This window comes from Macrotis lagotis, chromosome X (genome assembly GCF_037893015.1).
Source record: "Macrotis lagotis isolate mMagLag1 chromosome X, bilby.v1.9.chrom.fasta, whole genome shotgun sequence".
NCBI classification, from domain to species: Eukaryota; Metazoa; Chordata; class Mammalia; order Peramelemorphia; family Peramelidae; genus Macrotis; species Macrotis lagotis.
In genome coordinates this window covers 626445448-626472976 of record NC_133666.1, presented here as the reverse complement: position 1 = coordinate 626472976, position 27529 = coordinate 626445448, and the positions used below count along the sequence as shown (strand labels likewise).

The window sequence follows — 27529 nt, the reverse complement described above, 5'->3', positions numbered from 1 at the left end:
AAATGCATAACATTTAGAAGTGAGTAAAGCTCCTTTTAAATAAGATTTCATTTACTTAGAGATGGCTAATCTTCTGAATTGTGCAGTAGGACTTTTCCTGCTGGGTAATGCCTGCCCTGTGGCCATGAACTAAACATTGCATCATTCATTGTGTTGTTGACTCCATCTTCTGGGTTCTAAGGGAAAAAAATCCAAAGCCACATTCCAGTAAGGGGTTCTATTCACTCAAATTTCAGGAGTATCTATGATGTCAAATTCACCATCTTGCCTTAGAATCCATAGTTCACTTTTTTTTGGTTAATTTATATTTGCATATTTATGTATAGATGTCTGAGACCTTGGTACCAAAGGATAGCCTGAGTTCAAATCCTGCCTCAGAACACTTATTAAATATGTGACTCTGGGCAAATTATTTAATCTTTCTCAAATTCAGTCTCCTCATTTGTAAAATGGGGGTGATAAGAGTATCTTCACAAGGTTATTATGAGGATAAGTTGAAATAATAGACAGTAAAGTATTATGCAAATATTAACCATTATTACTACATCATTGCCTCTCTATATGTAAGATGAACAGGAACTTTTTAGATGTGGTGATGCAAATGCAGAGTAAAGGTCATTACCTTTGAGATAATGATCACAGCTTATTTGAGATCAACACTCTCTAACATTACTAAGTTACTCAGTGCTTCACTGGGGCCTATTAAAGATTCCAGACAATTTGTGTGAACTTTATGCTTGATGTCTGGACCATAATGGGAATTGAAAGAGCAATCTAAAAGGCTGCTTGTGTTAATCTCAAGCCTTGGTGGCAGGTGCAGAATAAGTGGAGGGGGGCAACTAGGTGGCACAGAGGATAGAACACCCATCCTGGAGTCAGGAAGACCTGAGTTCATATTTGATCTCAGAAACTTAATATTTACTCAGCTGTGTGACTTTGAGCAAGACACTTAACCCCATTACCTTGCAAACCTCCCCCCGATTTTTTTTAAAAGAATAAGTATCTGGGGAGTCAGAAATGAGTCTACATTCAGAAGGATTAGTATGCCCTTCCATCCATCTTTTTTTTTTTTTTGCATTTTTACTCATTCGTCAATTGAGACAAAAACTGAAATGAGCTGTCAGGTTAAAGAAAGGTGTCAGTTTCCCCAACTTCACCCTAGCCACCATGTGTCCCTAAGTACATGATACATTTGCTTTCTTTGGGTTTCTTCTTTTTTGATATTAGGTATTTTTTGTGAATATTCATCCATTTCATTTAGATTGTCAGATTTGTTGGCATAGAATTGGTCAAAAAAACCAACCTTTTAGTTTTTTAGATTAATGATATGATTTCCTTCCTTTTTTAAATCAACTTTACCAATGGTTTGTTTATTTTATTGTTTTTTTCTCATAAAATCAACACAGTACAATTTTTAACTTTAAACTTTATTAATCTACTTTTATTTTCAGAATTTCTATTTTGGTGTTTATTAGGGATTTAAAATTTGTTCTTTTCTAGTTTTTTTTTAATTGCATGCTCAATTCATTGATCTAACATAACATTTCATAAAACAGTTATCATCAAAAGAACCCAATATGTACATAGTTATTCTGCATACAAGATGTGTAGAGTAGATAGATAGAAGGTAATACCAAAGGGAAGGACCTTGACTTGGAGTTGGATGGGGGGGCATGTATAAGAAACTGGGAAAACCTCTTAGAGAAGATGATATTTGAGGTGAGGCTTGAAATAAGTGTTTGTCTAAATGTAGCTATTGGGAGTGAATAGGTACCTCTAGAATCTCACTTACTCCAATCCAGGGGAGACTTTGAGTTCTACCTGAAAGGCATTAAGAGACTGAGGTCATGAGACTGTTCAGAGATGGTATGGAGGTAGAAGGTTTAGCAACAGATTGGATAGTGAGGTGAGGGAAAGTAAAGAGTCAAAGATGATCCTGAGGTTTCAAAATCCAGTGATTGGAAGCTCCTTGAAGGCAGGGACTGTCTTTGTATCCCAGAACCTCAAAGAATGCCCTGAACTAAGTAAATTCTTGTGGAATTGAAGTTTGAAGAAGCAACTTAATTACTGAGCAAGAGAATAAATTCAGTTTTGTACAAATTAGGCTTGGGCAGTCAAAAAGTTCTCTTGCAGGGCATTTGCCTAAGGAGATGTTGCGCTCTTTCATTTGATGTTGTCCCAGCTTTCCATGATCACCTTTAGGTAAAGAGTCTGATTAACTGAAATTGAAAATCAACCTAAAGATACATAGTGGACTTGAGCAATCAGTCACTATTTATTAAGGTTATTACATGCTAAGGTCTGGGGGATACAAAAAAAGGCTAAAACCTTGTCCCTCCTCCCAAGGAACTCCCCTCCACCATCACCATACCCCTTTCAACTTCTTATGAATTGTCTTCCCCCTTGGACTGTAAGCTCTTTGAGGGCAGGGATAGTCATACCTTTCTTTCTATCCCCAGCAGGGAGTCTATAACTGATAAAGGAGAATTGGTGGAAAGATTTCCATTGAAAAACTAAATGTATGATCCAGAAAACTGGGTGGGTCATGTGAATTCAAACCTCGTGAAAACTGATATACTTAAACTTACTCCATCGGCATCATCACAGTTCTAAAAGAAATCAATGTGAATCACACAGTATAGGTATGTCAACCTGCATCCTTGGAGAGAGTAACCATAATTATTGGAAAACTAAAAAAAATCAAAATGGATGACTGAGAGTATTATATGATCACAGATTTGGAGCTGGTGGAGAGTGTGGGACACATTGGGGGGAGCAGGGAGCAGAATGTGGTGGAACTGGGGGTGGGACATGCCTGTGAGATACTGTACCTTTGGTATATGGATTCTGGTTGCAAAGGAGAATTGTGTGGGGTTGGTGGGCAAGCCCTGAGTGGAGTGGGGTACGGTGGGTGGGATCACCCTGGGCTCTTGACCCACTGCTTTCCCCTCCACCCCCATTTGCTGGGGGTCATCTTTCTGCATTTTCCCTCCTCTCAAAGAAGGACAAGGTGAGCCTATGGCAAGGCAGAATCGCTCTCTCATTTCACCTGGGCATCAGCGTGAGCTCTGAGCTCAAGGCTTGGAGATTCACATCTGAAGTGCCAAAGGACTGAGTCATAGCAGCAGCACCCACCTGCAGAGCCCAGGTCCACCCTCAAGTGCCACCCAGTGGCTTCCAGAAAAACTACAGGTAGCCAGGGAGGTGAGAAACAGTCATTAGAGGCTCCAACCCACTGCCCCTGGCACACTAGGGCCTACTCTCCTTGCCCAGGCTCATGCCAGGCATGAAGGCCATTTGCACTCTTTTTTTTGCATTTAATAGTATTTTATTTTTGCAATTACATGTAAAGATAGTTTTCAACATTCATTTTGGTAAGATTTTGAGTTTCAAATTTTTCTCCTTCCCTTCTTTCCTCCCCCTTTCCCCCAAGACTGCTAGCAATCTGATATATGTTATATATGAACAATTAGGAGAATATGAACTCTTGAAGAGATATACATGCTCACTTCATGTAATTAACTTTCCTTATCTTGACTGAGGTAAGAATGAGATTGGGGAGGTTGGGCTGACCACCAATGGAATATTCAAAATGTAGGGAAATGCTGAAGATGATCTTAAAGTCAAGGAAGCCTTCTCCCATACTGTTTTACCTACAAGGAAGGCAATGTTTCTAGCTTGTATCCTTAACTCCTCTGTAACATTGTCTCCTCAAAAATCCTACCTTTTGGTCCCCAAAGGTATGGACCCATTAGGATAAAGAAAAACTTTCCTTACCAAGTCTTTTTTTTTTTAAGTTTAAGAAAGAATATGAGTTGAATCCTGCCTGAAATGGGTTAGCTGTGTGACCCATGGACGAATTCCTATCAACTACTCTGAGACCTCAGGTGCATGTCTACAGAATAACGTCCACTTCATAGAGTTGTGAGAATCACATGAAATTGTGTCTGTAAAGATGCTTTGCAATCTTTAAGGGACTATGTAAATAATAACTATTATAACTTTGCAGGTTTCATTTGAGAATCAAATGAGAATGTATTAGAAGTGCTCCAAAACATCAGTGACTATGATTATTGTCTTTCACTCCACTCCAAATACTTTACTGTCAAACCCAAAGAGCAAAACTTTTGTAAAAAGAGACCAACACAGTGTGTAGAAATCAAAGTCATTCATTATAGCCAGGAGACACTAGCCAATAGCCACTAGCATTCCTTTACAAAACTTTAAACTTTCTAGAAGTCCGAAGAAAAGGCACACAAAAACATGTTCTGGTCCAAGGGAATGTTTGAGATAGTTCCATTAAAATGTTTTGTGTGTATGTGTGTGTGAAATGATGTTTAAGTGATGTTAATAACTTTTAGTAAAAGTAAACTTACAATTTTCCAGTTGTAGAGAATGGACACCAGACCCCAGCAACATCCATTATCTGGTGAAAAGAAATGCATGGTACGCATTCTTTAGCTTTCTCCTAGTTGAATACTTAGCATTATTTATTAATACAAAGTAGCATTTTTCATGCAGTAAACATCATTGCTTAGGCTTGTGCTGTTCTCACAGCCGGGAGGGAGGCAGTACCAGCAGAGATTTCAGTCGTATAAAATGTCATCAATTTTGAAAAACAGGATCATGGAGACCACCATGGCTGCTAGCTGAAGAGGGAAAAGAACAAAACAATATCATCTTCAATGTTGGGTTTGATTTGCTCTTGAAAATTATCCTAAAATTATATTGGTATATTCTTTGGAACTACATTCCACACAGTGAATTTTCTGGGTTCAGACCTCACAAGACTGCTGAAATTTCTCCAAGATGAATAATGAGTTCTCAACTCCTGAGTCCAATAGCCTTTATACTATTTTTGATACTATTGATCTCTCCTTTCTTCTCCTTGGCTTCTCTGGCACCTCTCCCTTATCCTTGTTCATTTTCTACCTGTCTGCTCCTTGGTAGACTCCTCTGCTAGATTTATCTATTTTTCCTCCCTTAGTTCATTAGTTCCTCCAGATTTTGCACTAGTAAGTCTTCCATCACAGCTTTTCTTGAACTACTTATTAGCTCCCATGAATCATCCTTAGGCATCTCTATATCCAGCTGCAGTCTCTCTCTTGAACTCATCATGTATTTGCTGGTTAGATCTCCTTGATTTCCCCCAACATGGCTAAAATGAAACCTGCTATGTTAATCCTACCCTTCCTTCAGACAGTTCTCTTTCTGATCAGCATACCACATCTTCTCAGTAATCCAGATTTGCAATCATCCCTGATCCTCCCTTCTCGCCCTTGGCTCCCAAATCCATACTTCCCCAATTCCCTCTCTGTTAACACCACAATATTTTTCATATCCATCCCTTTTTCTCCAGTCTCCAATCCTGTAGATACCTTCATCAGATACCTTAATTATTTCTCACTTACAATATTATAGTACTTTCCTAACTGGCCTTCCTGCTTCTAGTCTATCCCCTTTACAAATACATCCTGTATCTAGTAACTGTTCCCTCACAAGCTCCTCTTTGAGGCCACGGTCTGATGAAGAATAGTAGCCCTTCTCCTTGCCAAGGCCATCCCTGCCTGTCTTCTTCAGCAGATTTCTGCCACTATCATCCCCATTCTTTCTCTAATACTCTTTGCTCTCTTAGTTCCTTCCCTGCTGCCTACAAACACAGCTGAGTCTCTTTCATCCTTAAAAAACTCACTAGATCCTCTTATTGCCTCTATCATCCTCAATTCTTTCCCTGTCCCTTCCCAAGCAAACTCCTTAAAAATACAGCCAGTTCATCTACTTCCTCTTCTCTCATTCTCTTCTGAAATCTGGTCTCCAACCTCAATATTCAGCTCCAAAGTTACTAAAAATTTATTAGTTGCCAGATCTAATGTTGTTTTCTCGGTTTTGTAGAGATCCTTGATCTCTCTGCAAAATTAGACAACGTTGACTACCTTCTCTATCATGGATTTCCATGGCTTTGCTCCCTATTGGTTCTTCCCCTACTAGTCTACTCCATCTGAATCTCTCTCTCTCTCTCTTTTTTTTTTTGGTTTTTGCAAGGCAAATGGGGTTAAGTGGCTTGCCCAAGGCCACACAGCTAGGTAATTATTAAGTGTCTGAGACCAGATTTGAACCCAAGGTACTCCTGACTCCAAGGCCTGTGCTTTATCCACTACGCCACCTAGCCGCCCGCATCTGAATCTCTTTTGTAGGATTACCATCTGGTTCCCTAACTCTGGGTGTATCCCCAAGTCTTTATTCTGGCCTATCTTCTTGTCTCTCTCTATCTCTAGATCCTCCAACTCTAATCTCATCAGTTCCCATAATGGGCTCATTACCCAAAAATTCCCACCTATATACACCCATGTGTACTCTATTTTAAGAGTTCTAGTTTTAGGGTCATTTAGGTGGTACAGTAGATAGAGCACTGACCCTGGAGTCAGGAGGACCTGAGTTCAAATTTCGTCTCAGACTTAATAATTAGCCATCTGTGTGACCTTGGGCAAGTCACTTAATCCCATTTCCTTGCAAAAAAAAATTTTTTTAAGAGTTCTAGTCTCCTATCACTGTCTATTAGAAGTTTCTAACTAGATATCCCATTTTTGTTGTTGAGTCATTTCAGTCATACCCTATTTGGAGTTTTCTTGGTAAAAGGTGGTGAAAATGTTTTTTTTTTTCCTTCACCAGTTCATTTTACTGAGGCAAATAGGATTAAGTGACTTGCCTAAGGGTCCCACAGCTAAGAAGTGTTTGAAGCTGAATTTGAACTCTAGTCCCAGAATTTTATCCCATAGGAACCTATTGTGTTCACAGTAGACCTGGCAGTCAAGTAGGATCAGAAACTCAATGCTGTAAATTACATATGGAGAACCCACATCAGATTGCTTGCCTTCTTGGAGGGGGGGAAGGAGGAAAGGAAGGAGAAGAATTTGGAAGTCAAACTCTTATAAAGATGAATTTTTTCAGATTTCTTCTTTTTAATTTAATTAATTTTTAAAATTTTATTTATTTTTTCCAATTACATGCAAAGGTAGTTTCCTATATTCATCCTTTTGCTAGCTTTTGAGTTCTACATTTTTCTACCACCCTCTCTTCCCTCTCCCTTCCCCGTGGCAGTAAATTGTACCTGCACAATCATGTTTAACATATTTTCATATTAGTCATGTTGTGAAAGAGAATTTAGAACTAAGGGAGAAAAATCATGAGGAAAAAAGAAAAAACATAAAAGAAAATTTCAAAAAGTGAACATAGGATCCATAGTTTTTTCCTCTGGATTAAAAAAAAATGAATGTTGAAATCTTTTTTATGTAACTGGAAAAAAATACTATTCATATAAAAAAAATAAAAACTCTCTCTTAAAAAACAAAAGAAACTCCATGTTGCCCTAGCCTCCTCTCTCCTTTCTCCTTCTTCCTATGGATTCCACCTCCACAACACCTCTCACATGTGTCCCCTTCTCTCCATTCACAGAGCCACCATAATAGCTCAAAGCCTCTTCACGTTCTCTCTGTACCAGTTCCACTAGTAACTGATCATCCCACCTACACTTTCTCCCTTTCTAATCCATTTGCCATAGAGGTGACAAGTTAATACTCTTGAAGTACTGGTTTGCCCAGTTTGAAATTTTCTCCTCCCTTTCAAAAAGTCCCAACAATTCCCTCTTATCTGTAAGATAAGAAACAAGTTTGACTGTCATTAAAAGTGGGAGAAAACAACAATGGACACCAGCTAGCTTTTCTAGGTCTGTTGTATTGAGCATTTCTTCACATGTTCTATGTCCTGATCTAAACTGGTTTTATTGCTGCTTCTCCTATAGGATATTTCAATCTCCCACATCTCTCCCCTTCCTTTCATTGGCTGACTCCTATGTCTAGGATACTCTTCCTACCTCTTCACTTCCCAAAATCCCTAGCTTCCATCAAAAGCCAGCTAAAGTGCCATTTAAGACCACATAGGGTCTGTTCTGAATTCCTGCCAAAATATCTATTTATCCATCTCTCTCTCTCTCTCTCTCTCTCTCTCTCTCATATGTGTACATGTAAATATATACATATTATACCATAATATAGATATACGTGCACATACATACATATGAGTGAACATATATATCATTTATCTTTCTGTATACATATTGACAGTTTCTCACTAAAATGTGAACTTCCCAAGGGCAGGAACTATTTAGTGCAACTTCTGGGAAGAGTTGTGGACTCTGCTGTTGACATTACAGATCACGGGATCATAAATGTAGAAATGTAAGGGACTTCAGAGAGAATCTAGACCAACTCAGGTAAGGCCCAGGACAGAGCCTAAGATTATAGAGGTAGGAAATAGATGAGTTCAAATCCAACTTTTCGTCATTCTATGTTGCTGCTTTCTATTTTGAAAGTATGTAACTGTATATCAAGTTGCTCCTTTAGTTTAGGCAGGATTTGGGAAAGGCAATAGACTCTTCTTTTTTTGTTTGTTTTTGTTCTTGCAAGACAGTGGGATTAAGTGACTTGCCTAAGGTCACACAGCTGAGTAAGTATTAAATTTCTGACACCAGGATTTGAACTCAGGTCTTCCTGATTCCAGGGTCAGTGTTCTATACACTGTGCCACCTAGCTGCCCCACTCAATAGACTCTTCTAAATAATGGGGCAGCTAGGTAGAACAGTGGACAAAGTGCCCAAGATCTGAATTCAAATCTGCCCTTGGACACATTCTAACTATCATCCTAAATAAGTCACTTAACTCTATTTGCCTCAGTTTCCTCATCTGTAAAATGAGCTGGAGATGGCAAGCCAGTCTTTTGCCAGGAAACCCAAATGGGGGTCTCACAAGAGCTGGAGACAGCTGAAAGATAACTGAAGAATGCAAAATAATTGTCTTCCACAGGGCCCATTTTGATTTTTAGTAACATCCCATTTAATTTGACTTATTTCTCCATCTCAGAGACATTGCTTGTTCTGATCTGAAGCCTTAATTTGTTCCCCAACTCCTACTCTTTTAATCTTGCTGAAAAAAATACTAAACTACAAGACAGAAAATAAATGGAAATAATTCCTAAGATCTCCAAATTAAACATAACTCCAAAATTTCCTTAAGCACACAGACAAAACGTTGCCAAATGTGAGAGGAAAACACATACCTCAAAGACTAAAATTCCTAACCCAACACCTCCAATCATTTTTCCATTCTTTTCCAGAGACTCCTTCAGTTTATATAAGCATCCCTAGGATGAAAAAAAGAACAGATCAATAACTTTCCCCGACCCTAAGCAAATCATTAGTCATTTGATTTTGTATTCTAAGAGGTAAAAGCTATAACAATACTTTAAATATGTTTTAAAATCTAAATTGTCTGATGAAAACAGAGCTCTAACTAAAAATTGAGGTTAATATGAAGATTACTTTCATGTGGGCAAGATTCAGATCTTCTGGAATATAAGATAATTTCTTACATTTTGATGTGGAATATAATGTTTGAAGGCCACACATTGAAAGCGATTAATGCCTTCTTGCTCAAATAAATCCAAGGGGCTAGCTCAGGCCATTCCATGGTCAACCTTTGCCTGTTGCCAGACCTGAATCACTTTTTTATGAACCTAATTTTGACCCTGCCTCTGCTTCAGATACCCTGTACACATCCTTCTTCTCAAACCAGGAAGCCTTGAGTCAGTTCATGGCTGTGATGATAGACAGCAGAGTCCAGATCAGAAAATTAAGTACAGCCTGGGTGGACTAGGAGAGTTATCATTTTGTCTTCTTTTAAAAAAAATGTTTTATTAGAAACTTATTATTAAGTCTCTATACTTTACCTTCTTGTCATGAGCAATGCCAGACTCCCGACAAGGTAAATTTTCTTTGCAGCAAAATACAGGATAGTAGCCACCACTTTGATTCTGGTATTTAGAACCATTGAAATCAGTATAGTTGTTGAATCCACAACACTGCAGCTAAAAAGAAAGAAAACTAATTTACGGGTCCTGAACTTTTCAAGTAGAGCTCAGATTTGTTCACCTGGAACAATATTTATGTGTAAAATACCCATCTTACTATTACCCATATTATTAATACTAGTAAAAGAGAAGGAAACAGGCATATATTCAGTGCCTACTTTATAAATATTATCTAATTTGGTCCTCCTAGCAACCCTGGGAGGTTGATTTCTCCCATTTTACAGTAGAAGAAACTGAGACAGAGAGCAGTTAAGTGAACTTGCTCAGCGTCAAACAACTTGAAAGTGTCAGGGGCTGCATTTGAACTCAGTTCTTCCTGACTCCAGATGCAGTTCTCTCTTCATTGTGCCACCTAGCTGCCCAATAATCCTTACCTTTGTATATGGTTTAAATTTTTCCCAAGAATTCCCTATTGACTATCTGTTCTATTATTTATCCCTTATTATAACCCTGTGAGGTAGCCAGTGTCAGAATGATTATCCCCATTTTCTAGATTAGGTAAACTACATTACCAAGAGAAGGTGAATGGAGTTACCATCATATGATAGAGCATCATAAAATCGGAGGAGGTTGGAAGAGTCATTGAGTTCAACCTTGTTTTGCCAATCAGGAAACTCTGGTGAAATTATTTGGCCGAGGTCACACAGAGGATAAAGGGAAAGGCAAAGATTAAACCCAAATATCCTGATTCCAAGACTAGTGTCCTACTTCCACCGTCTCTCCATTCCTGACAAGAACACAGTCCCTGAAGTGAATAACTGTATAATGTCAACATTAAGCCTTAGGCTTGGGAGTCCTATCTCTCAGCATCAGAACTATTTACTGCCTAAGGGCCTTTTATCATGATATCAGATAATCTGGTTATTGAAAAGAGGATTCTTGTTTTCATTTGACCTGTAGGGTTCCTTCCATAAGTATCAAATAACCATTATAAGTCAGTCAGAGAGAATCTCTTGGGATGGCATAGCTTACCTCCTTCATGGTGGTATTCCACATTTTTGTGATTTCTTCATCCTTGTCATAGGATTGTTGTAGTGTGTTGACTGCCCAAGAATCAATGTGTATGAAGAGCAGGTTTGCCTGGGATGAAGGTTACATAATGTTCTATGATTGTATGTGTTGACTACAAACTAAATTATCTCAACCAATACACAGCACAGTGCTTGCAAATAATAGGCACTTAATAAATGAACTGAACTGAAATAATAGTGCATCCTATGCAAGTCAGAGTTCAGTAATGCAGTTCACAATTCAGTTCCACATATTTAATAAGAGTTTGCTATGCTAAGCTCTGGGGTCACAAAAAAAAAATACAAAATATTCCTAAGCTCTCAATGAGCTTACATTTTACTGGTAAGAACCAAGATTTAAACAAATAAGAAAATAAAAAATATATACAGAGTAGCATAAGGGGAGGAAGATCACTAACACCTAGGAACTCATAAAAACTTTATGTAAAAGATCAGATTAGGGATTGAGAAATAGGTAAGTAACCATAAATGATAATTTATTTCAATGATGTTTATGTTAAATGCCTATTCTGTGATCAGCCCTGCATTGGTTAATGATAACTAACATCTATCTAGAGCTTTAAAGTTTGCAAAGCGTTTTACAAAGACTATCACATTTTTATCCTTACATTAACCCTGGTACCATTATGATTTCACCCTTGCAACATCTTTCAAAAGCATCCCTCTTATCACTGATATTGCCAACTCTCTATTGCAGACTTTCCTTTTCCCCTGCCCATTTTATTAAATAACCTAGCAATGTGTCTGCCTGCCTCAAGACTCTTCCAGCTCCATTCCATCTCTTTTCATCCACTAAAGTGATTCTCCTAAAACACAGGTCTGGTCATGTTACCCCCTACTCAATAAATTCTGGTGACTTGTTCCTTGTCTCCAGGAGCAAATACAAAATGCTGCTTGGCAGTTAAAAACCCTTCATAACTTTACCTCTTTTTGCCTTTCCAGTCTTCTTATACCTTACCTCCTTGTACAGTGACACTGGCCCAAAGACTTTTACAAACAAAATACTTCTCCTTTCAACTCTGGGCACTGTCTGGCTGTCCCCATGCCTATAATGCTCTCCCTCTTTACCTCTACCTCCTAATTTCTCTAATTTCCTTTAGGGAAGCTAGATGATACAGCAGGTAGAGCACTGACCTTAGGTCAGAAGGACAGGAGTTTGAATCTTGTCACAGACACCTGACATATGATAGCAGTATGATCTTGGGCAAGTCACTTAACCCTGATTGTTTCACATCCAGGGCCATATCCAGTTGTACTGATTCATATCTGGATTCAGATGACTCTGGAGGAGAAAGTGAGGCTGGTGACTTAGCACAACACACCCTCAATCAAATCGAAGTCATATGCTTGTCATGGCATCACCTTCCTGATATCTTGGTCTTCTTTGAGAATGAAGGACAAACATCAGCTTCCTTTAAGTCCCAATTAAAATTTCACCTTCTACAAGAAGCCTTCCCCAACTCTTCTTAATTCTAATGCCTCTTCTCTGTTAATTATTTTCCATTTTTGTTATTTCTTTTATATAGCTTGCTTTGTGTATATTTGTTTTCAAGCTATCTCTATTAGACTGTAAGATTTTTGAGAACATGTACTGTCTTTTGCCTTTTTTTTGTATCCCTCTGGCACATTTTTGCTGTTGTGTAGGTGTTTTTTTAGTCTCCAGGACCACATTTGGGGTTCTTCTAGGTAGCAATACTAGAGTGGTTTGCCATTTTCTTCTCCAGCTCATTTTACAGATGAGGAAGCTGAGGCGCACAGGGTTAAGTGACTTGCCCAGGTCACACAGCTACTTAAGTGTCTGAGGCAGCTGTGAATCTGAGGTCTACCAGGCTCCAGGTCTAGTATTCTGACCACTATACCACCTAACTAGATGTGGTGAAAGATTCAGAAGCCCTCACTGAGCTCTCATTTGGCCAGGGAGACAAGAATTTCATACAACCTCAGAGAAAGAAGTAACATGAAAGATCATCTAATCCACCTTCATATTGCACAATGGCTGATTTGAAACATTAAAGAGAAACCTCAGGGAGGCGGAATGCCCTAGAATTTAGTCACATTATAGAGTTTAATGCTCATTCTCTTTTTGTCAGAAAAACCCCATGGAACCTTTGGTTTCATAAGAGGTAACACCTAATTCAGTCTCCCACCCAATGCAGCAATCGCCTCAGGTCAGGGTTTTTAACCATTTTTGTGGTTACCTACAGACCCCTTTCTTAGAAAACTGTTTTTCAATGCATAAAATAAAACGCATAACATTAGAAAGAAAGTCAGTTATATTGAAACACAGTCATCAAAATATTTTTTTTAAGTTCCCAGACCCCTGCCCTATCTATATCTTCTTGGCCATCAAGGCAGGGGAGTTGAACTATGGAAATAGGAAAGCAGCAGTTGCCATCAATTGTCCTTACAAGGCAATTGTCCTGAATCTTCTATTTGGAGGTTGCTTATAAGCAGTGTATAAAAAGTAGGAAGAGCCTGGACCTCTGAGCTAATTTCCACTAAATAGTTCTTTATAATATAAAGCTCTTTATGTGGATAAGAGAGTGTCTAATCAAGTTGAAAATGAACCCTTTTTGTGACAGGGAAATTTTCTTCCTGGCTCTGAGGGTACTTTTTGATAGCTTTCTCTGTGTGTATTTGGTCTAGTTTTCTGATATTGTTTTTCCTTCATTCTTAGAGGACCATGACATCAGGAAGGAGATGTCATAACATGCAAGTGAATTGGATTAAGTTGGGATACCTCACTTTTTCCTCCAAAGTCATCTGAATCTAGTGACCAGATTTGAATCAGGATGATTGGAGATGGCCCTGGATGCAGTGGGAGACTTTGACCTTTTTAAGGTTGTTGTCACTAAAAGATCTCATATATGTGTGTATTCTATGCATTGTGTATTCTATGCATTGGACAGTGTTGCTAGCTGCCAAAGATTTTGGGTACCAAAAAAACACCGATCAGTTTGAATGATTATGATTTTGTAACAAAGTTAGAGACAGTAATATTCTGAATCCTTGCCTATTCTCTTAAATCCATCTGCATTGGAGGCTGAGGTATCTTGACATGGTGCTTGAATCCCTCCAAAGAGGGAGGTGTTTGATGGTTATTGGACATCTCTGTATTAGAAAGCTCTTCCTTCTATGGAGCTGAAATCTGCCTTCTTATTGATCCTAATTGTGAACTAGAATATCACCAATTTCAATTTTTGAAGACAGAATTCATGTATCTCCAAATCTATGGGGCTATCTTTGTCCATGCCATATTTGGAAACTTCCATTACCAATATATTCTATTATAACATATTTTCCAACATGTGGTCATCCAGACTGTTCACAGACCTCCAAGGAGGGGGAATCTTCTGTCAACTGAGGCAGATCATTCCACTTTTGGACAACTCTGTTAAGAAATTTTCTGATACATCAAGCTTAAATTTGCCTCTTGGTAATTTTTTACTTCTATTTCTTTCTTCTGGTGCCATACAGAACAAGTCCAATCTATCTTCAAAAAGACAAACCTTTAAGAACTTAAAAACAACTCTTGTGTCTCTTCTCCTGACCAAATATTAGTTCATTTCCTTATTAAGGCATGATGGAAGGCTCTTCACCATCCTGGTTGTCACCTTCTGAATATCCTATAGCTTATCAATGTACCTCTTACACTTACACTTACCCAGAAATGAATGCTCCAACCCAGATTTGAGTAGGCAGGACTGTTGCCTCCCTTTTTCCTAACAGGTATACACCTCTCCTTGCAGCCTAAAATTATTTGTTCTTTTGACTTCCATGTCACAGCATTTGCTCATCTTGAGCTTCTAGTTGACTAACTCTCAGATATTTTAAAGATACACTGCTTTATAACTGTACCTAGCCCCCCAGATACTTACAAAGCATGTTTATAGGATTTTATACTTGAATTTCATCTTATAAGACTTGTCCCAGTGTTCCAGTTTGTAAAAATGTTTTCAGCTTCCAATTTTTCCATCCACTGTACTAATTATCTCTTTTGCTTTATGTCATCTCCAAATGTGATGACCATGTTACCTATGATTTTAATCCCTGTCATTGACATTAAAGACATTAAACGGTACAGGGTCAAACATAGATTCCCATGGGTATTCCACAATCTTGGGGCATGTCCCTAGCTCCTTCACTTGACCATTATATGACATGGTATCCAGACCCTTCACCATTTTAGGAATGCCTCGTGATCCCTGAACCCCTTGTTTAAGAGACAGGAAATAGAACCCAGATGATTCAGGATAATCAAAGCAGATACTATTATAATGGACTTGATTTCACAGCTTAATTTCCCAAACTGGTACATGCCAAATGGAGGTGCCAGATCTGGGAAGACACAGTTCAGACTGAAGTAGAATGCAATTCTCACTCTCCCTCACAATGATAACACAGGCCAAGGAGACCTCAGGCAAAGTTCTACACAAGTTCTAGCCTTCCAGGCATCATTCTTCCCCATAAGAGTTCCCTACTCTCTTTCCAGCAGCTTCTCCTTCTCCACAAATGTCCTACCATTACAATATTCTTTTTTTAATTTTATTTTTAATTCTGAACTTAAATACTAAAAAAGGCATTTCCATATACTCAGGCAGAACACAAAATGAGGACTGAATAGGAAAACATGAACCTAAATTTCATGCCATTTGCTAAAAAAAAATTATTATAATTTCATAGTTTACTTTCAAAATTGTCCTGCTTTCTGTACTTTCTTCTGAATTTCCTTCTATTCTTTTCCAGGCATTTAAAAAATATTTCAATGACTTTTCCTTTTTTGGTGATGTTCCTATTGTTAAGCCCATCTCTTCTTCCATTAAAGATCAAGAGAAAGGGGAAAAAAAACCTTGAAATGAACAAAGAGTAGATAAACACTAAGATTTAATATTGTAATTTTTCATTTTAAAATTTGCGAATATTTTTTCAATTAGTGAAAATTTGACTTCTTTTTCTCTTGGCTACCCTTATTGAGAAAGAAAGAAAATAAAATTCCTGTTAATAAAGCATAGAACTAAGCAAAACTAATTTCCCTATTAGCCATGAAAAAAAAGGATGTCTCAATCTGTACTCTGAGTCCATGTTCTCTCTGTCAGGAGATGAATAGCATGTTGCATCATGAGTCCTCTGGAATTTGTGATTGATCGTTATGTCGATCAGAGTTCTAAAGTCAATGCAGCTTAACACTTAATATTGTATGTTCACTAGACTGCTTGCTACTGAGAGGAGGGGAGTGGGTAAAGAGGGTAGAAGAAAAGTATGTAACTTATAAATATGCATGTGGATGAATGTTGAAGACTTACAGAACATGTAATTAGAAAAAATAAAATATCAATAAGAAAAGAATAAAAATAAAACAAAAAATATTGTAAAGAAAAATAAATAAGATTCACCTATTAGCCTGTGTACATCTGGAGTCTATCACCTCTCTCTCAAGAGGTAGATAACATGTCTCATTATAGATCCTCTGGAAGCAGAGTTGATCATTACATTGATCAGATTTCTTAAAGCTTTTAAGGTTGTTTTTCTTTGTCCTTGTATAAATTGTTCTCCTGGTTCCCTCACTTCATGCTGCATCATTTAATACCATCTAGGACTCCCTGAAATAATCTTTTGTAATTTCTTATGTGGTAACATTCCATTAAGTTCATTTATCACAATTTATTCAGTCATTCCCGGGCACACCTTACATTCTATTCTTTTCTCTTTTTTCCCCTTTTAATTCCCCCTTCAGAATCAGGTAATTTATTTTACTTGTAGCTATTCTCTCCTCAGTATTCACTCCTCAGAATTATCCTCCATATTATCTCTTAACCCTCTTATCATACCATCCCTGTTTGTTTATCTCTTGAGTTTGATATATTTCTACACCAAACTATTGATATTTGTGTGTATTTACCATGCTTTGTCTATTTCAGATAAGAGTTAAGTTAATTTGATATCCAAAAGAGATAAAATTTGCAAAGTGCTTAGCATAGTCCTTTGCCCATGGTAAATTTTAAATGGTTATTGTCTTCCCTTCCCTTTTCCTCCACTTCTTCTACCCCTTCCTCAAGTATTCCAACTATAAGAAATAGAAAGTCATATCCCATTTTTCTTCTACATTAATGTATTCCATTTACCTTTCTTCCTCTTTCCCCCTCTTAAAATCCTCAAATAGAACTAATCCATTCCCAGGACTTCTATTTTTCTCATTTAACTCCTTTATGCTCCTTCAATATCCTTTGAAGACATTAAGGTTCTGAAAGGAAACTTTTTCACCTTCCCCTATTACGATGTTAGCATTATATTATAAATGTAGAGCCTATATCTGATTGCTTTCTATCAGGGGAGGGGGAGGGGGAGGGAAGGGAGGAAGAAAACTGTAAAACTCAAAACCTTGCCAAAAAAAATGATTGGTAAGATGTTAGTATTACATCATCATTGTTAGAGTAAATTTACTTTTCTAGATTTCAATTCTTGTTAGGATTTCAAGTCTTACTCAGTTTTGCTCATTTCATGAGAAATGCTTCAAAGTTCTCTATTCCATTAAAGATTCATTTTCCCTTCTGTAGAATTATATTCAGTTTGGTATGATAAGTTATTCTTGATTTTAAGTATATCTTTTTTTTTTAGGTTTTTGCAAGACAAATGGGGTCAAATGGCTTGCCCATGGCCACACAGCTAGGTAATTATTAAGTGTCTGAGACCGGATTTGAACCCAGGTACTCCTGACTCCAAGGCCAGTGCTTCATCCACTACACCACCTAGTCACCCCAATTTTAAGTATATCTTTTGCTTTTGAAATATTATACACCAAGATCTCTGCTGATTTTGAGCAGAAGCTGCCAAGTCTTGTGTAATACTCTCTGGTTGCTTAATATTTGAGTTGCTTCTTTCTAGATGCTTGCAATATTTTTATTTTGACTTTGGAGCTTTTTTCTTTTAGGTTTTTGCAAGGCAATGAGGTTAAGTCACACAACTAGGTAATTATTAAGTGTCTGAGGTCGGATTTGAACTCAGGTCCTCCTGACTCCAGGGCCAGTGTTCCATTCACTACGCCACCTAGCTGTTCCCAACTTTGGAGCTTTGAATTTTGACTATGATATAACATTCTTGGAACTCTTCCTTTTGTTTTATTTTCAAGAAATATTAATGTATTTATTCTGTGTCACTTTGCCATAATCAACCAGTTTTTGTTTATTCTTAAAATTTGGTTTCCAGGGTAACTAGGTGGTACAGTGGATAGAGCATTGGCCCTGGAGTCAGGAGGACCTGAATTCAAATCTGACCTCAGACACTTAATAATTACCTAGCTGTGTGACTTTGGGCAAGTCATTTAACCCCATTGCCTTGCCAAAAAAAAAATAAAACTAAAAAAAATCTGGTTTCCAGATTTTTTTAAAATCCTGGTTTTCAAGGAGTCCATTGATTCCTAAATTCTAGGTTTTAAATTTTTTTCTTTATTCAGTCTTTTGATTAATATTTCTTGCTGTCTCATTGAGCTTTTGATTTCTGTTTAGTCTGTTACAGTTTTCAAGAAGTACATTTCTTTAGTAAGGTTTACTAACTTTCTCTTCTAAGATATTTCTCCTCTTTCCAATTCTTTTCCCTACAATTTTTATTTCATTTTTCAATCTCTTACTTCATTTCTTTTATGTACTCATGTAGCCTTTGTAGAGAATCATTTTTCCCCTTTAAAATTATTACAAAAGTTCTCCTTATTTTGATGGATTGCTAGATCAACAATATATTTTTTTGATCTGGTCAATATTTTCTTTGATTTACTCATGCCTCTATCTTAAGTTCTTAAATTGTGCTAGGGTTAGTCCCCTGCAAGAATTTTATTTGAAGTAGTTGACCCTGCTTGTCTCACATGAAGTCCTTTTAGATTCTTCATTGAAGTATGCTTTCTTGTCAGGTCTCGGCCCTTGCTGATCTTGGAGGTTCAGAGTGCTGGATCTTCATGAAAGACAGGATGCTAGAAGTCTCTGGGCTCCTGGGCTATTCAGGTCCAAGGACGGCTGCTGCTCTAGTTTTTAGCCACTCTTGGGGCTTCTAAAGTCCCCACTCTGACCTTTTCAGCCACCCTGGGGCTTTTTGGGGGGGCCCTCCATTGTTGTTTCCTCTAGACCCAGAATCTCACAGGCTAAACATGTCTCTGGTATGTTTCTGTTTGCACAGGGAGGATGTGGGCTTGTCTGCCTGTGTTTGCGCTGCATTTGCAGGCCTTTCTGCTGCTCAGGGGTTTCTGGCTGACTTTTAAGCAATTCAGAGTGATAGCTGTTATTAACTATAGTTTTTTTTTATCATGTTACATTTTTCAGTCTAGTATACAAAGTTCAAGTTTTTGTTGCAGTAAGTATGTGAGAACAGAATGATCTGTTCAGAAAGTCATTTTATCCAGAAGTCTCCACCATGTTCTCCCCAAACCAAGCTTTCTCATCATTTTAATGACAACTTTTTGTGATAGCAAAACACTAGAAACAATGTAGGGTATCATTTTCTGGTAGTACTGAACAAGACTGAACAAATTGCAATTTATGAAGCTTATACCACATGAAACAATGGTTATGAGGAATTCAGAGAAAATAGAAAGACTTATATGAGCAAATGCAGAGTGAAGTAAGCAGATATGGAGAAACAATTATACAAAGCCTACAGTAATATAAATAGAAAAGACTAAAAGACAGTGACAATGAGTAATTACAATAACATGAATAGGAAAATTTATAAACTCAGAGGACTAGCTTAGAATAGTAATTCATTTTCATTTTTAAAGGTTTAAGAGATAAATACATTGGAGAATAGTCATGTAAAAGAATAAAGAATACTTTAAATGACTGCTATCTGCTTCCATTCCTATTCAAAGCAACTTCCTGGCACTACAAATACCTTTGCTGAAATACTGATACCATTTATTATATCCTTTTTTAGTTATTCCCATAGAACATTCCCCCATGGTAGGTCTCCTCACTTCCCAGACTCCCATCTCTCCAAAATAACTAGCCTTCCATAAGAACTTTTAAGGTATATTAGTTTGAAAAATAGATACAAAAATACAAATGCACTATCTTCTCTCTTTTTTTTCCAGAAATGAGGCACTGTGAATGTGGAACATTGCATATACTGTTGGTTTTGCTGAATTATTCTTTCCCCACTTCCTTTTTTTTTGTTATAAGACTTAGTTTACTGGGAGGGTGAAGGTTTTTTTTTTTCAGAAATGAAGTTGATATAAAAACCAAAAGACTTCAATGAAGTTTTTAAAAAATAAAGAGATAGCGGGTACAGGGTTCTTGCTCAGATCATAAGTCAAAACCAAACTTTGAATACTTACAATTGAGGAGAAGACTAGGATGATCAAAGCACTCGCCAACTTGACCAGGAAGATGATCAATATTATGATGAAAAACTAGAACAAAAGAGATCTGGTCACTGCTATTGGTCACTCACTGACTTCTAGGATCCCTATATTAGCATCCTACTCATTGGTAGCAATGTTTCTAAATAAATAAGAAAAATTCTCCCATTGGCCAATTTCTCAATGTCTCAGTTGGTCTTTTGAGTAATAATTTTCCTATCTAGTTCTGGAGACTATTGAAATCGAACAAATAGTAAGCATGCTAGTGAACCTAAACTTTAAAAGGAGCCTTGAATTCAACAAAGGTCTCTAGAGTGAGGATGAGTCAATGTAGTTCAACCCCACTTTAGAGACCTTCACTACCTATTGATGAGAAAAGTAGCTAGTTGGTACCCACAGAGGTTGGGTTTAATAACAGTCTTCCTCCACCCAAAGCTACTTGGGAATGGAACCCTGAACTTGCCAAAAAACATGAAACAGGTTCAAACCAACAAAATTCTCAGGCCCAGCTTCCTTCTTCTACTTACCAGCAACAATAGGCTCTTGTTTTCCCTTATGGCTCCCCAGCAGCCCAGGAGTCCTAGGAGCGAGAGAATGCTGCCGATGACGATGCAGAGATACCGGATAACCACTAGCTGAGTGAATGGTGAGACTGAAGACCCCAGAAAGTCAGTAAAGGCGCTTCCATCTATTTTCAAACATAAGCCAAGCCCCAGTAGTCCCAATCCCCCAAACTAGGGAAGAGAAAGAGGGAGAAAGAATGGGAGCATTGCTTTCATTAGTGTTTTAATACTGGAGAAAGAAATAACTTCATCAGAAAACTTCCTGTCTGTGTCCAGCTCTTCCTCCTTAAAGTTCTGGACTAGGGAAATTTTCCTTGCTGCCTTGGCATTTGGAACAGAGATGGTGACTTACTGTTCAGGCATTCCCAGAGTGTTGGCAGTCCTCAATAGGCTGACCAGAGTAAACTAGGCTCACTCCCCTGACCCATCTTTCAGCCATTCCCCTCAAGCATATTGAATAACTCTGTATTGCCCAGTAAATGTATTCCCAAAGAAGACTCATGATGGGAACTTTCAGAAAAGAGGGCAGAATGGAAACACATGATAGAAAAAACATCAAGAGGGTATGAACTGAATGCCCAATAACCCTAGCCTAGCATGAGTGGTCCCTCCCATCTGAGCCAGAAAGAATCTCTGTAACTCACTCAGGCAGAATTTTGGTTATAGAGGGAAACATTTGATATTGGGGACTTCTCAGAAATTTCCCTTTCCTGGAATATGTCTGGGCTGAGTAGGAGGGAAGGAAGACATAGGGAAAAACCCTTCTTAGTCTCATACTCACAAATATGATGCTGTTGAAAAGAAACATCAGAATTTTTAGGAGAGAAAAAAGAGCCATCTTCCTCTGTTTGAAGCCTAGGCAATGGTGATGCTAATTCAGTGTCTCCAAAGAGCAGCCACTGGTTTTCCAGGAATCTGCAAGACAGTTGCCTGGGTAGTAGGAGAAAGTCAACGCTTTAGCAAATTTCCTCCAATGGTCTGGAGGAAGGCAGGCCAGATGGGATAGCGACTTGTAGTGCTACTTGGTCCCTGACTATAAATAATAACAACAACAACAATAATAATAATAATAATAAATACAAGCTCATGAATTGGACTTGAGTGAGGGGGCACCAGCCTCACTTTCTTCTCCAGAGCCATCTGGGTCCAATGGCCAGATATGAACCAGGATGACTGGAGATGGTCCTGGGTGTGGGGCAATTAGGGTTAAGTGACTTGCCCAAGCTCATATGTCTAGTAAGTGTCAGAGGCTGGATTCGAACTCCCACTCCTGATTTACTGGACCATTTAGCTGCCCCAGACCACATATCTATAAGAGACCATACCTTAGCTTCAAAGATGGCCAGAAGCTTGTGTGACTCTGGACTCCTAGACCTGGCCTCCTTTCCTGGGGATGCTCCAACTCTACTCTAAGGGGATTGGGAAAAGGCTTCCTTCAGCTGGTGGCTTGACCCTTGTAAATAATGTGGGAAGCCCTTCAGTTCGCCTTCCTCGGATGAATTACCCAAATACAATAGAGTCAAAAGTTCTTTTTACCAATCTTGAGGTTAAGAACAAACAAAACAGAAAACAAAAATAAATAATAACACCACCAATTTCTTAAACATTTTCCAGTTTACTAAGTGTATTCTTCTCTGCAATCATATGAAGTACCTAATACAAGTATTATCATTCCTGTTTTCCTGATGGAAAAACTGGGGCACAGTGGGGTCGAGTGATTAACACAGGGTCACACAGCTACTAAGTGTCAGAGTCAGGACTAGAATTCAAGTCTGATGACAGCAAGACCAGTGTCCCTTCTACTGTGCCCTGCTCTCCCTCACATTAAAGTGGTATTTCAAGGCTCCTTCTCAGAGGGGCAGGATGGTGTCCTAAAAATGTTGAATTTGGTGTTAGAGAACCAGGGTTCAAATGTTACTAAATTAGTAACTAGTAAATTAGTTGTTTACGAAACTGAAGAGGCTGAGCCAGACATCCTTTAAGATCATTTCCAGTTTTAAATCTATTCCCTTATTAATCATGGGACTAAAGAGCCCTGAATTTTGTGTCAGATAATCTGAATTAAAATCTTTCTACTGCTACATTTATGATCTCTGTGGCCTTGGGAAATGTATTTCTCTGGGTCTCAGTTTCCTCAATTGTAAAACAGGTGGGCAGACTTTACTAGATTATTTCTAAATCAGATACCTTCTAGTTCTAAATCTTAAGATTTGGAGTATGACACAATCCCCACCTACGCAAATGTGGAATGAGACTTGGTCAGATAAGGAGGAATGACAGGCATCCCCAGGAGGCAAACCCTCTGCTTTGCCTTCAAGCTGAGCTGACCCACAAGTGTGGCTTGACATCATTGCTTAGAGGAATTCCATGGTTTTCCTCAGACTGGTCAGAGCAGGGTGGGTGCCCAGGGACTGAAGAATAGCCACTCATTGTTTTCATAACACAGGCAGAGATTTCTCCTGACACAGTTCCTTGAAAGGAAGAAGGAATAGGCCACCTCCAGTGTCCCTAAACAGTCTCTCTTTGCTTGATTCTCTTTCTACCTGTCCCCTCCCTCCCCAACCCCTGACCAGTTTTTCCACCTATAAAATGGATTGGGAGCAAAGTGCTTTTGAGATGCCTTGCCTCCTGCCTCATCCCATAAAGAAGAAGGTTTGAGGTCTCAGGTGCCCTTGGAGAGTGAAGAAAAAAACTCTCTTTTTGGTGGCAAAGAACTGGAAATTGCAGGGATGCTCATCCATTGGGGAATAATTAGACAAGGTGTGCTATGTGATTGTGATGGAGTACTACTGGGCTGAAAATGCTGAACTTGATTTTACAAAAACATGGAACTACTTTCATAAAATAATGAAAAATGAAAGGAGCAGAACCAAGAGAACATTGTATATAGTAACAACACTTTTTTAAAAACAACTTTGAATGAATAAGTTATTGTGACTATTATAAATGCGCAAATTAACAATAAAAGACATACGAAGAAAGATGTTATCTGCATCCAGAAAAAGAATTCATAAACAGATGTATAGAATAACTTTACACATACACACACACAAACACATATACCTATTTATGTCTAATAGTGTCCTCTATGCATAGTGGGATCCCACAGATTTTCAACCTTAGTGATTGATTCCTTTGAATTTAGCATTGCCCTGATTGTGCAATTCTCCATCCAAATGAAAATTATCCCCTAAGTCTCAAACACCCCATTAACTCAGTATTTCCCCTCCTAGAAATGCATTTGGAGATTATATAATCTCCAAAATCCCTTCCAAATTTAACATTCATTGAAATAGAGGCCCAGAGAGTGACTTGTCTAAGATCACACAGCAAGCTAATGGTTAAGATGGGACTAAATCCCAGATAGACTTATTCCTGGTCTATTGCAAAGATCCAGATGTTAGTGATAGTGAGAGATTTATCTATCTATCTATTTATTTATTTATTATTCATTCATTCATTTATTTATTTATTTATACCTTTTTCTACTGGTCTTTCTTTTCTATTTATTTCTACTTTCTACTAATTTAAAGGTTTTTTGGAAGGCATTGGGGTTAAGTGACTTGCCCAAGGCCACACAGCCAGGTAATTATTAAGTGTCTGAGACCAGATTTGAACTCAGGTCCTCCTGTACTAGTGCACTATAGCCACCCCTCTACTTACATTTATAAATTTTTCAAATCCTACTACTACCCAGTGAAAAAGCATCATAAGTGTCACCTTTAGGCAAGGCAAGGCCCTGGGGCTGGGGGATAAAATACTCTGTTACCTTTAAAGTGTCACAAGAATGCGACCCAGGAGAAACTGTAGCAGTGCAAAGGCCAGTGATAAAGGAGTTAAAGTATAAGGGAAAAAGATATGTGGGGATGAGGAAGGACACAGACACGAATCACTTAAATGCCCAAAGAACAAGACAGGAACAATAAATAACAGCTCACTTTTATATAGAGTATTAATATTTTCAAAATACCCAAAAGTCCTGCCTCTGAGTGCTGGCAAGTCAATTTAACCTCAAAAGTAGCTCTGTAAAACTCCCAAGATACAGAGAAGGCACAATGTATTTTGGCAGAAGTTCCTCAAAGGGAAAATCAAATGATAATGATGATGAATGATGATGATAAACACTAGGATATATATATATATCCTAGGAAAAAATTCTCTGTTATAAGAGTTGGCTTGTACCAAAGTGGGAGAGAAGAAGGAAGAAGGATTCAAGGGAAAATCTATTTGATGTATAAACAAAAGATGAAAATAAAAATCCATTTTTAAATATTCCATGAAATATAGAAATATCTTAAACATGATGGTACAAGAACAACCTATATCTTCCATGGGTTGGGGAGAGGGAAGGGAGGTTGATAGAAAAATGTGGAACTCAAAAGCTTACAAAAAGACGAATGTTGAAAACTGCCTTTGCATGAAATTGGAAAAAATAAAATAACATAAAAGTCAAGAAGCAAAATTATCACTACCCCTGCAACTCTGATAGAGTTCTAGTTTGATAAGCTAAAAACCCTCTGAGCTTTCTTCTTACCTCCCCATTACTGGGGACACCACTTGAGTTTCTCAAAGATGACTGGATTTCAGATTCTAAATTGCCACTGAAGGATCCTCCTCCTGGCAGCCCATGAGGTTAGGGAGGTACAGGTATACCCTGCTGACTTACCTGGAGGTAAGGATCCTGGAGCTCAGTAGGGATGTAAGGACCTTGTTTCCTCTTGGGTCTAGACTTATTGTCTGCTTCTTTCTTTCTCTGCTTTAGTCTCTGGGTGGACCACCCTGCCACCCATTACGAGTTTTGGTTTGAAGAGTGTCTCATCTTGCTATTTCACAGGATGCCTGATAAACGTGGTTTCTGGGCCTGCAGGAATTGCCTTTGGGTTTTGTCCAGTGAACTTCTATGGGAGGAGAATGGTTAGAAAAGCTGTGAGCTTTCTCCTCTGACGCCTCAGGCTTAACCCTTTGCCTTTCCTCTCTGCCTTCCTTTTCCCAGAACCAGCTTCAGAGTCTTTAGGAATCTTTAGGCCAAGCCTGAGGAAGCTAAGGCAGAGATAGGGTTCTCCTGCTGTGGTGCCAGCTGCTGTTGCAAATGTGCCCTCCCTCTCTATTTCTCTAGCTGTCAGTGGGCTTCATTCAGGGCAAGTGTGGGTGAATGGGGAGGGGTTTATATATATATATGTATATATACAGTGCCCTGCTGTGTCCACAAGGAACAGGCATTGACAGTTGTGCCCTGGACACTGAAGGCCCTGTGAAAATCTATTTTCTTTATTAAGAGAGAAGCTTTTCCAAGAATCAAGAGATGGCCAAATCCATTTGAGAAAAATACCCATTTGTTAAAGTCAGTCCCTTATTTCCAACCACAAGTACTAAGTATGGAGCCTGGTCTGGGTTCTGGGAAAGATGTAAAATTTATATATTGGACATGATGCCAGCCCTCATAAGGCTTATAGTTCAGTGGAGGAGAGGAGACAGAACTTTATACAGAAACACAATTAAGTGTAATATACAATGTTACATGAAAAGGGACTCATACAGTAAGAAATGAAGACAACGAGGAATTCAAGAGACTTGAGAAGACTTGATGATGTTTGTCCTTCATTCTCAAAGAAGACCATGATATCAGAGAGATGATGCCAAGACAAGCACATGAACAGAACCATCTGGAAGAAATGAATCAGGATGATCAGAGATGGCCTTGCATTTGAGGTAACACAGCTAGTAAGTGTCAAGTGTCTGAGGCTGGATTCAAATTCAAATTTTCCTGACTCCAGGACCAGTGTCCTATCCACTGTACCACCCCCTGAAGAATCATATGGACAATTAGGTGGCACAGCAGATAGAATGCCACACCTGGAGTCAGGAAGATTCAGCTTCCTAGGTTCAAATCTGACCTCAGAGATTTACTAGTTATGTGACCCAGGGCAAATCATTTAACTCTGCTCACCTCAGCTTCCTCATCTGCAAAATGAGTTGGATAAGGAAATGACAAACTATTCCAATATCTGCCAAAAAATAATCCCCAGATGGGGTCACGAAGAATTGGACATGACTGAAAGTTATTGAACAATATATGAATTTTTTTTTAGGTTTTTGCAAAGCAAACGGGGTTAAGTGGCTTGCCCAAGGCCACACAGCTAGGTAATTATTAAGAGTCTGAGACCGGATTTGAACCCAGGTACTCCTGACTCCAGGGCCGGTGCTTTATCCACTACTCCACCTAGCTGCCCCAATATATGCCAAATAACGTAAGCTGGAGTAGAAGAACAATATACACATGGACTACAATAATGTAAATGAAAATAATTATCAAAAAAGGTAGTAATTCTGGAGGTGGAGTCAAGATGGCAGAGAAAAGGCAGCAAATCACCTGAACTCTCCCCAAAATTCCTCTAAAAACCTTTGTTATAAATCAATTCCTAGAGGGGCAAAACCTACAAAAGGACAGAGTAAAATGATTTTTCAAGGGGCATCCAGGTGGCACAGTGGATGGAACACTAACCCTGGAGTCAAGAGGACCAGAGTTCGAATACAGCCTTAGACACTTAATAATTACCTAACTGTGTGACCTTGGGCAAGTCACTTAACTTTGCTGCCTTGCAAAAAACACAAAAACAAAAAAAAGAAATAATTTTTCAGTCAAAAACAACTTAGAAGGTCAGCAGGAAAGGTCT

At 38.4% G+C, this 27529-nt stretch overlaps 1 protein-coding gene across 1 annotated transcript in view; it reads right to left on the bottom strand.

Moving 5' to 3' along the window:
• Positions 1 to 4055: 4055 nt before the first annotated feature.
• The window catches only part of TSPAN16 (tetraspanin 16), a 53008-nt gene continuing 29534 nt past the window's right edge, over positions 4056 to 27529 (bottom strand). The window contains exons 4-9 of the mRNA XM_074202167.1: positions 20820 to 21026; positions 20269 to 20343; positions 10894 to 11001; positions 9781 to 9918; positions 9112 to 9195; positions 4056 to 4649 (exon numbers count right to left, since the gene is read on the bottom strand). Coding sequence (XP_074058268.1) covers positions 4587 to 4649; positions 9112 to 9195; positions 9781 to 9918; positions 10894 to 11001; positions 20269 to 20343; positions 20820 to 21026 — 675 coding nt within the window. The 3' untranslated portion in view covers positions 4056 to 4586. The remainder of the gene's footprint in view (positions 4650 to 9111; positions 9196 to 9780; positions 9919 to 10893; positions 11002 to 20268; positions 20344 to 20819; positions 21027 to 27529) is intronic.